The sequence below is a fragment of the Entelurus aequoreus genome, linkage group LG02 (genome assembly GCF_033978785.1).
Source record: "Entelurus aequoreus isolate RoL-2023_Sb linkage group LG02, RoL_Eaeq_v1.1, whole genome shotgun sequence".
Taxonomy (NCBI): domain Eukaryota; kingdom Metazoa; phylum Chordata; class Actinopteri; order Syngnathiformes; family Syngnathidae; genus Entelurus; species Entelurus aequoreus.
The window spans coordinates 97557067-97568885 of record NC_084732.1 but is presented as its reverse complement, the minus strand read 5'-3'; the positions used below and the strand labels follow the sequence as shown (position 1 = coordinate 97568885).

Here is an 11819-nt window from a genome sequence, read left to right as displayed (position 1 = left end):
AAAGGAGAAAGGTACAAAGGCTCATTGGATTCCACACTAAGTTACGGTCCTGCACTGCACTCTAGTCCTTCACTCTCACGTTCCTCATCCACAAATCTTTCATCCTCGCTCCAATTAATGGGGTAATCATCTCTTTCTCGGTCCGAATCGCTCTCGCTGCTGGTGTAAACAATGGGGAATTTGTGAGGAGCCTTTCAACCTGTGACGTCACGCGACCAAAAGTTGCGAACTTTATCGTCAATGTTCTCTACTAAATCCTTTCAGCAAAAATATGGCAATATCGCGAAATGATCAAGTATGACACATAGAATGGATCTGCTATCCCCGTTTAAATAAGAACATTTCATTTCAGTAGGCCTTTAAAAATAGTGTGTCACTCCCACCGATCAGTGATCACTTCCTGCGTTGTTCGGTTAGCGAGCGCCTTTGACGTACAACCAATCAACACATCGGCAAATAAACAGCCTGCAAAACGGACCAACAACTGCCCTGTCCGCCCGATTTAGAAGTTTCCGTGCTCTTTGTTCTGGCCTTTGCCCTTTTGCAGATGGCTCACAATGGAAACCTGGTTGAGAGTGAAAACCACGGACAGCGGCTTCCCTCCCTGGCGAGAAGGCGTCACATCCGATCACGGTCATCGTCACATGAATGTCCACCTCAAATAGGTCGTACGAATGACAAGAGGCGTCTTAACTAAGGGACGAACCCGGACTTCAATCCAACGGCGTAACCGTAGGATGCGTCCAGAGTTTCCACTCAGTGAAAACGGGTATAAAACAATGTGAAGAACATCAAGGACAACAGAAGAAGAAAGGTAAATATTGGTAGGACGAGATCAGCTTCACCGGACCATTGTCCTGCGATTATGCACCGCTGCCGTCCCTAATCCTCGTCTGGCAGGACAGACTTTTAATGAGCTTACAGCCAAAGACACACAGAAGTTATCACATTAAGGACTTAAACGCCCGAGTACGCTTCACAAAGATGCTTTAATGGCTGTAAAAATACCTCTAATCTGTTAATCACTTGGAATTAAAACTGAGCGAATTAAAAAACAATTCTCACAACTTTGACGACTGGAAAAGAAGTCTACCACCTCAATGTTGGGATGGGAAGAAAATCTACTTTTTTAACCATATGCTGTATTTTCTGGACCATAGGGCGCATTAAAGGGGTCATATTAGGATTTTTTTTTTCTCTGAATGTAAAACATTTCCTTGTGGTCTATATCAGTGTTTTTCAACCTTTTTTGGAGCCAAGGCACATTTTTGTTCATTGAAAAATGCGGAGGCACACCACCAGCAGAAAACATTAAAAATGTAAACTCGGTAGTTGATATTGACAGTAAATAGTCATTGTTGCAATTGTTGGATATGAATTCAAACCATAACCAAGCATGCATCACTATAGCTCTTGTCTCAAAGTAAGTGCCACGACCTGTCACATCACGCTGTGACTTATTTCGAGTTTTTTGGTGTTTTCCTGTGTGTAGTGTCTTGTGCTCCTATTTTGGTGGCTTTTCCTGTTTTGTTGGTATTTTCCTGTATCAGTTTCATGTCTTCCTTTGAGCGCTATCCCCCGCACCTGCTTTTGTTTTAGCAATCAACACTATTTCAGTTGTGCGGACGCTATCCTTCTTTGTGTGGAAATTGTCGTGTCATGTACAGATGTACTTTGTGGACGTCGTCTGCTCCACACTCTGTAAGTCTTTGCTGTCGTCCAGCATTCTGTTTTTGTTTACTTTGTAGCCAGTTCAGTTTTAGTTTCGTTTTCCATAGCCATCCCTAAGATTCAATGCCTTTTTTAGGGGCACTCGCCTTTTTTTTATTTTTGGTTTAAGCATTAGATACGACGTTTACAAAGCAATTAGCTACCTGCTGTCACCTACTGATATGGAAGAGTATTGCACGGTTACTCTGCCGAGCTCTAGACAACACCGACACTCAACAACGGCACTTTATTTGCAGATTATAATTAGTGGTTTGAATAAAATATTTTTAACCCAAATAGGAGAAACACACCAGACTGTATCTCACGCGGTACGTGGTTGAAAAACACGGGTCTACATAACATGTAATGGTGGTTCTTTGGTCAAAATGTTGCATAGATGATGTTTTAGAGAACATCTTCAAGCCGCTTTCTGACAGTCGCTTCAGAACGGTCTTATTTACGTGGCAAGGACGGGAGTGGAAGAAGTGTCAAAAGATGGCGCTAACTGTTTAAGTGACATTCAGACTTTACTTCAGTCAATAACGGAGCAGCATCTCCTCATCCGTGGCTCACTAGTGCAACAACAAGTCCGGAAATGTGTCCCGTGAAAAACCGTCCGACCGGAACTCTCTAACAACCAAAGTTCCTCGGGTGAATTATGTAAACTCACTACACCGGTAGTTTTTAGCGCTTCCATAGCGAGATATAAGTTAGAACTTTACACTACTTTATATTAGAAATGGCAACAGCAGAGGGTGAATGTCCCATAACAAGAAGATAGTGAAAAAGAAGAAGCTTATCGACTACGGCGGACGTGTGCAAATTTTCAGGACTTATGCAGATCTCAAATACACATCAGCAGGTACCAGAAGATAAGAAAATTTGTTTTTGCATAATATTGTGAAACAAAACGCCAGATAACGTGTCTGCTAATGGGTGCCATTTTGGGGTCCGTATACACACACACCATAGTAATACTTGTATCTCTGACGACGGTAGCCGTAACGCGCCGACAATCCATCAAGTGGTGCGACTTCAAAGTCGTACTAAAACATTTCGACGGATTTTTGAGCGCCGTGTGTAATGTTCTTTATTTTCAATGGAACATTTCAAGTTTCGGTGTTGTTTACTAGCGTCATATTGCAGTCTGCACGTATCTCTTATGTGTGACTGCCATCTACTGGTCACTCGTATCATTACACCATGTACCGAATGAAATTGCTTCGAGGTCGGTAAGCACAAGCAGAATTATTCCGTACATTAGGCGCACCGGGTGACAGGGCGCACTGTCGATTTTTGAGAAAATGAAAGGATTTTAAGTGCGCCTTATAGTCCGAAAAATACGGTAAAGTTGATTTTTAATGTTTTGTTGTGTCGATAGCCACACAATTGCTCCAAAAAGTGCTGCTTTACTGCTACTTCAAAACGCAGTACAAGAAGTCGACAGTTGGGAAGTTTAGGCCATTTCTAATTGGCAGGAAACTCGATCCACTTTTTGTGCAATTGCAATAAATGGAAATTGAACATTTGAATTCCATTGTTTTTTGACTCAATTTGGCCAATGAAGTATTAGTGTACATATATAAACACATATTTTAAAATGCACTGTGTAGAACATGTCTATTCAACCGTAGCCCTGGGGGCCAAATCCGGCCCAGGAATGGCACCAGACTGGCCAGCCAGTTCAATTAAACACAACTTGGAAAATACTTAAATTTGCGCATCACTCGAGCGCTGTCATATACATGATCTTTGACGAGCTTTTTTTTTGCAGTAGGTCCCTTGAAAAGAGCAGATTCTCAGGAATACAAAATAAGAATTATAGTGAAGAGAGAAGTACGGTGCCCAGGTCCTTTGCTCTTTGGAAATGTGGCCCCCAAAACAATCTAGTAAAATAGCCCTGATGTAAAATATCACAATATGTCTCACATCTATATCGTATCATGGCCCAAATATAATAATAATACTTCAAACATCTGTATGCACGTACAACATTTAAGACTTTTAGCATATCAGGATGTGGACTCAAACTTTGGAATGTACTAATATGACCCAGTTCAAGATGTTATTCATACTACAGGAAAATTTTTGATTAATATCTTTAACTTTATTGAAAATTGTCTATAATTCATCTATTTATGAGAACCGGAATTGTATTTGAAGACTTACAAAGATAATTGCTTTACCTGGAATTCACTATAGAATGCAAACTGTGTTACAGGAAGACAACAGGAAGTGAACATAGGCGTTACAATTTGATATGAAGTGGAAAAGGGGTAAGATTAAATATGCTTTGCTTCTTCCTACTCCTTTTCGAACATGTTGTTAAGAGACGTTTACGAGTTAAATGATGTATCAATGTACGCATGTTCGAAACAACTTGATACCATACCATGCAAATGTAGTGATAAGTATCGTATCGTAATGTCCTTGCCAATACCCAACCCTCACTCATTGCATGTAACAGTAACTTTTAGGGTACATATTCCTAATCTGCATTTGTTCATCGGAACATATCATAATTGGAGTATGATTATGGTCTAGTTCAGGGGTCGGCAACCCGCGGCTCCGGAGCCGCATGCGGCTCCTTGACCACTCTGATGCGGCTCAGCTACATACATGCCGCCCCCCCTGATTTTCCCAGGAGATTTATGGATCTCAGTGTCCCTCATAGATTACTCCCAGGGAAAAAATAATCATATTTACACTCTAATTACTAAATAAAGGGCGTGCCCTAATTGCACTGCAGTAATTGTCCTCTATAGCATTTACATACAGCGTGCCGGTCCAGCCACTTGTTGCATGTTGTTATTACTTGCACACACAGGAGACAGCAAAGCATACTTAGTCATCAGCCACACAGCTTACACTGACGGTAGCCGTATCAAACAACTTTAACATTGTTACGTTACAAATATGCGCCACACTGTGAACCCACACCAAAAAAGAATGAAAAACACATTTCTGGAGAACATCCCACCGTAACACAACATAAACACAACACAACCATTACCCAGAATCCCATGCAGCCCTAACTCTTCGGTCTACATTATACACCCCCGCTACCACCAAATCCCCCCACACATCAACCCCCCTCCCCCTCTCCGTGCGTTGGTTGAGCGGAAGAGTTAGGGCTGCATGGGATTCTGGGTATTGGTACCGTCAGTGTAAGATGTGTGGCTGCTGAGTTAGTACGCCTTGCTGTCACTTACGTGAGCAAGCTGAAATTGCATTCTACGTGTGGTCGAGCAGGTACACTGTTAGGGCAGACTGTAGAGGGCGCCAAATGCAGTGTCATCACGCTCTGATATTCGGGAGTCTCCCGGGAAAAATGAGAGGGTTGGCAAGTACGACGCTATCAAGCGCCATTCATTCAAAACTCGCGGGCTGCACTAACATCAAATTTACACATTAAAGTGCGTGCCGGTGCGTGTGTCGGAGACCCCTAGTTAACATAGCACAAAGCGTTTAAGCTTTGTATGAGGTGTTTTTCATTTGAAATTTTAAAATTTTTTTTGTGGCTCCCATTACTTTCTTTAATTTGTGAAACTTGCCAAAATGGCTCTTTGAGTGGTAAAGGTTGCCGATCCCTGGTCTAGTTCAATACTTCACAATTGAAACTACAATACTGAGCCACGATCCATGTAAGTAGATTGCAGGAATGGATTGATTATTGATGAACAACTTTCCGGTGAAAACAGCTCTGAGAAGCTCGCCGTGACATATTTCAAATGCAACCAATTTGCGCGGACGTCAGTAAACCCGTTCCAGGAGGACACGAGAATATCTTAATCCTTCTAATGCTCACTACTCCCTTCCATCTTTTCTCTCTGGACTCCTCTCAGCCCTTGGTCTCTTTGGTTTTACAAGACAAGTCATGTCCACATCGGACGTGGATACTTCACGAAGGCGCTCACGTGGGAGTGGGCATAACAGTGTGTGAGAGTGGGGCAAGTCCCTTACCTGTATGATGGACATGCGGTTAGTAGGTGTGTCTGTAGTGCTGGTGACTGGGCCTGTGAAGCTGGTGTGGCATCCCACGTGGCCTTGGGGCACGCTGAGGTTATTGGTAGTGGGCTTAAGGTACATGACTTCTGATCTCGGTGAGCTGAGTGGCAGGCGTGTCTGGTAGTCAAAGTACATGGGAGAGGTGGCCAAGGAAGGACTGCTTACCACATTCATCACATTCATGGCATCCCGCTCCTCCACCTCGCTCTGCACCAGCATGATGTCGTTCTTGTTAAGCTTCTTTTTCTTTCCTTTCCCCAGCTGAGGATGCGAGTATTCTGCGATTCGACAGTTATAGGTCCGTATCTCCTTGTTTTCCCGTTTGCACTTGACTGCTATGGTGACCATGGCAGCCAGAAGCATGATTGAGATTATGCTCAGAGTCACAATGAGAGGCAGGGACATGTCCCACTTCTGATGGTTGTCGACATGCAGCAGTCCGTCAGCGGGATGTCCGTTGGAGGCCTTGATGATGAGCCTCGCCGCAGTGGTGAGGGTCGGCTTGCCATGGTCCGACACGCGAATAATCAGCTCGACGGCAGGACTGGCATTGTCCCAGAAAGGGTGGGCTGTTCGCACCTCACCAGTCGCTGGATCCATCTCAAAAAGGTGCTCCTCGTTCCCGTCAGAGATCTCGTAGGTGAGTCTCCCGCTTTCACCGTAGTCATTGTCCACTGCCCTTACCGTGGTGACAATGTAGCCCACCCCGACATTCCGCGGCACGTGGATTTCAGCGGTGTCGTTTTGTAGAAGCGGGAGAACGATGACAGGGATGTTATCGTTCACGTCCAGAACACTGATGCGCACCGTAGCGTTGCTCTCCAGGTGCGGCGATCCTGCATCCCGAGCGAGTACTTTGAAGTCAAAATATTTGATCTGCTCATAGTTGAACGATCTGACTGCATATATGGCTCCGTTGGCGGCGTTCACGTTTACATACGTGTTGACATCGCCCCCGCTCACGTTGGAGTTAATAATGCTGTAGTACACCGTGCCATTTTGTCCCAGATCCGGGTCATGAGCAAGCACTGAACCCAGGAACTCTCCCGGGATGTTGTTCTCCGGTATCTGCAGTAGGTAAACTGACTTAGTAAAGCGTGGGACGTTGTCGTTCTCATCCAAAATCTTTACGGTGAAAGATTTTGTGGAGTTCAGAGGTGGAATGCCATTGTCCTTTGCCACAATGGTGACATTGTACTCGTCTTGCGCCTCTCTGTCCAACGGTCTGTCCGTCACGACAGTGTAGAAGTTATCGTAATTCTCTTCTAGCTTAAAGGGGACATTACCCAGCACTCTGCATTGAAGCTGGCCATTCCTGCCAGAGTCCTTGTCTGTGACGCGGACCAGCGCAATAACGGTGCCTGAAGGTGCCGCCTCGCTGATGGCTCCCTGTCGTACGGACACAAAGCCAATAGAGGGCCAGTTATCATTCCTGTCAAGCACTTTAACGGTGACTTTACAATGGCCCGGGATCGGATTGGGGCCGAGGTCCTTTGCCTGTACGTCAATCTCAATAACAGGGCTCTCTTCGTAGTCAATTTCGCCCTGAATCTTGATGACTCCTGTTCTAGAATCTATGGAGAACAGCTCCCGGATTCTCTCTGGGGCATAGCCACTGAAAGAATAAACCACTTGTCCATTGTTGCCCTCGTCAGGATCGGTGGCGTTTAAATCGATCAAGACTTTACCGGGAGGGGAATTTTCAGGAATTTCAACAACATACGAGGGCTGGTCAAACACTGGGCTGTTGTCATTTGAATCAATAACTTTAACGTTTATCTGCATGGTACCAGACCTTGAATATTCCCCTCCATCAGTGGCTGACAAAATAAGGGTGTGATGGTTTCTTTCTTCCCGGTCTAGTGGCCTTTGGATAATCAATTCTGGGAACTTAGTTCCATCCCCACGGGATTTTACCTCCAAGGAAAAGAGATTGTAGTCATCGCGTGTTATCTGATAGGTTTTCAGACCATTTTCCCCTGCATCTGGATCATGAGCGCTGGTCAGGGGGAAACGTGTCCCTGGGACTGCATTTTCAGATATGTCAATGTCGATCTGGTCTGAGGGGAAACTGGGGGAGTTGTCATTTATGTCTTGGATGTCTATTTTAATCATGCAGATTTCCTTGTCGTTCGCAAACACCTCCATGGAGAGCTGGCACTTGGGGTTTCTTTTACACAAGGTTTCTCGGTCAATGCGCTGTTTTGTATAGAGCAGTCCACTCTGGGGGTCCACGTCGATGAGATGCGGCGCCGAGTTCTCCAGCACCCTGAAGTTGGCTTTCTTCCCTTGCCCGCCCTGCCCGGTCTGTTCCAGGCCGAGTCGGGCATCTTTGGCGATGTTTCCGATCACCGTCCCCGGTCCTTGCTCCTCGGGGACGGAGTAATTCAAGTTCTTCAGCGTCAGGGCTTGAGCCCACAAGAGGAGGAAAAAAAAAACAGAAAGATACATCCCCACTCTCTGGAAGTGGCTTCAAGCTGCGTTGCCGTTGACCTGTTGATATTTTTTTTCCGCTACAGCTCCGTGTTATCACTTCCAAAAAAGAGTCCTGGTCATCATGCGAGGTCTCGGCATTCGCCTTGGTGGATTGTGTTTTATCTGTTGCACTCCTCCTCTGCCTCTCCCAGCAATCTGTGGCCGCTGAACACCTAATTTAAATTCAATGCCGCACTCGGAGTCATCTGAGCAATAATCATGATCCACTCTCCAAACGGAATAGTCATGGTGAATGCAAATTGATACCACCTAGGAGAAAGCAAAGAAATACACATTACGTGTTTGTCATCTAGTTAGCCCGTGCAATCTATCTGGAAGAAATGCGATCCGGGCTCGTGTGTAATTCATCTCAACAATCATTGCCAATTGAGTTATCTGTCCAGTTTTTGCTTGTTAGTAAAATCCTGCAGAATTATGGAAAATAGTTCTGATACCACTGCATCGACATTCAGGACTTGTCTGGTATGCATATACAACAAACAATAAACATTCCATTCACATAGGATGAGGATGCTGGATGAAAACTGTCCAACTTAGGCAGCACTGCAGGCAATACAGCAGGAGATGGGCTATTGTGACGCTATTTGAACAAAAATGAGCCTCTTACACGCATTAACCAATCCGCATAATCCGGATGTATAATATGAGCCTTATAAAAAAAGAAAAAAATCATGCAGAAGCGTTTAATTTGTGTCGTCCTCTGCAAGAACTGTTGCATCCTTGGAAATAAATGACATAAACACATATAAGAGGTTAACTTACCCAAATGAAGTGGATATTAGTCCAGATATAGTTCCAAAAGGAGGGTTTTGGGGTAAATGTGTATCCTTTTTTTGTTGTCTTCTTCTTCTTTGCAGGCTACAATGCAGCAGCAGTGGAAATAAATAAATAAATAAATAAATAAAAGGCTCCAGAAAAGTCTGACTGTAATGTCAATGAGCTGCTGTGTGATTAGGATGCAGAGGCTCGCCTTCTGCACGCAGTGAGTCACCCTTGTTCAAAAAAAGCAAGGACAAAAAGCATCCAGATGCGTGACAAAGGTGTGCAGATCGTGAGAAAGAAAAAAAAAAGAGAGAGAGAGAGAGACCGGTCAGTGGGTCCTATCCCGCCCGGATCAGCATCAGCATCAGCGGTGTAGTGCGGTGTCCTTGCCCGGCGTCCTTATCCAAAGTGCCATGGAGGTGCGTCCTCTTTTTTTTTTTTTTTTTTTTTTTTTTTTTGCATCAACTCAATGCAACGTTGTTCTTTTCTTCTTTCTTTTTGTGGAAAAAAAAAAAAAAAAAAGCACGTTGTTACCAAAGTGTTTTGTGTACGTTTGGATGCGTCCTGAGTAGAAGGAGAGAAAAAAAAAGACGAGCGCTTCCTCGCACGGTATGAACTCCGTGCACGCACACGCTGCGTTAAAACCGGAGACGCGCTCCGGCCGGCAGCCAATCGGCTTCGAGCGGGGGCGGGGCAATAAGGAGGGGGGCGGGACTAAGGCGCAACGACTGAGACCAGACTACAAATGATGGGCGGCGCTCGTTGGCCACCGGCGCTGCTTGTTGTTTTTCAAAAAAATACAAAAAAAAAAAAAAAAAAAAAAAGAGCACTTCATTGTAGTTTACGTTGCAGGAAGCCAGCAGATGTGTGGCAGGAGAAAAAAAAGAAAGTCGTTAGTCAATTAGATTTATTTTCGGCACCCCCTCCCTTTTCTTTTTTAGGGAAAACTGTTTCCATGCACTCGGAGCACATAGGTGTGAATGTTATGTTTTATTCATGGAAATGTGGTTTATTGTGAGGAAATTATTGCATAAGAAACTAATTTTCGATAAGACATCGATGTCAAACTGAATGCTTGCGGGCCAGATTTGGTCCGCCAGCCAGCAGCATTTTATCTGCAGCATAGGGTTTTTTTTAAACGGCATTTTAACCTTTTTAAATGTATTTAACATATTAATTAATTAATTTAACATAACAAATTGAAGTATAATATGTTTTGGTTTTTTATTACGGCCTTTAACATTTGTATTTATTTATTTAACATATTAACTAATTAGTTAACATATTGACATAACATTTAACATAACACATTTGACAATTTAACAGCAGCATGCTGGGGGGTTTTTTAAACAGAATTTTTACATTTTAAAATGTGTTTAGTATATGAATTAATTAATTAATTGATTAACATATTAACATAACATTTAACATAATAAATGTAACATTTTAACAGCAGCATAGGTTTTTTTTAATGTCATTTTAACATTTTTTAAATTTATTTAACATATTAATTAATTAGTTAACATATTGACATAACATTTAACATGACAAATTTGACATTTTAATAGCAGCATAGGTTTTTTTTAAACATTTTTTTTACATTTTAAATGTATTTAACATATTAACTAATTAGTTAACATATTAACATAACATTTAACAACAAATTTGACATTTTAACAGCAGCATAGGGGTTTTTTTAACATAATTTTTACATTTTATATGTATTTAACATATTAATTAATTAATTAATTAATTAATTAATTAATTAATTAATTTATTTATTTATTTATTTATTAACACATTAACATAACATTTAACATAATACATTTTAACAGCAGCATAGGGTTTTTTAACAGCATTTTAACACTTTTAAATGTATTTAACATATTAATGAATTAGATAAACAATTGACATATTAACATAACGTTTAACATAACAAATTCAACATTTTAAGAGCAGCAAAGGGTTTTTTAACGACACTTTACATTTTTAAATGTAACATATTCAATAAATAACTAATTAATTATTTAATTAATTAATTAATTAACATATTAACATAACAGCTAACATAACACATTTAACATCTTAACGGCAGCATAGGGGTTTTCTTTAACGGCCTTTTAACATTTTTATATGTATTTAACATATTAATGATTAATTAATTGATTAATTGATTCATTAATATACTAACATAACATTTAACATAACACATGTAACATTTTAACGGCAGCATAGGGTTTTTTAACAGCATTTTAACATTTATAAATGTATTTAAGATATGAATTAATTATTTAATTAATTAACATATCAACATAACATTTAATATACATTTAAAATTTTAATGACAGCATCGTTTTTTTAACGGCATTTTAACATTTTTAAATGTATTTAACATATTATTCAATTAATTAATTAATTAATAACATCACATTTAAATAACACATTTCTAAATGTATTTAACATATTAATTAACTAACATAACATTTAACATAACATTTAACATAATATTTAACTTAACCAATTTAACATTTTAATGGCAGCAAAGGTTTTTTTTTTCAAATGGCATTTTAACATTTTTAAATGTATTTAACATAATAATTAATTAATGTATTTATTTATTTATTTATTCATTAACATAACATTTAACATAACAAATTTAACATTTTAATGGCAGTATACGTTTTTAAAGGCATTTTATTTATTTGTAAATGCATTTACATATTAATTTTTAATTAATTAATTAACATATTAACATAAAATTTAACATAACAAATTTAGCCTTTTAACGGCAGCTTAGGGTTTTTTAATGGCATTTTAACATTTTTAAATGTATTTAATATATT

At 40.8% G+C, this 11819-nt stretch overlaps 1 protein-coding gene across 1 annotated transcript; it reads right to left on the bottom strand.

Moving 5' to 3' along the window:
- Positions 1–502: 502 nt before the first annotated feature.
- On the bottom strand, positions 503–9574 carry pcdh17 (protocadherin 17). The gene is made up of 3 exons (XM_062036992.1): positions 8977–9574; positions 5611–8463; positions 503–604 (listed from the first exon to the last, which is right to left on the bottom strand). The coding sequence occupies exons 2-3, from the start codon at positions 8167–8169 to the stop codon at positions 503–505; spliced, it is 2661 nt and encodes an 886-aa protein (XP_061892976.1). The 5' UTR covers positions 8170–8463; positions 8977–9574.
- Between the last annotated feature and the right edge of the window lie 2245 nt (positions 9575–11819).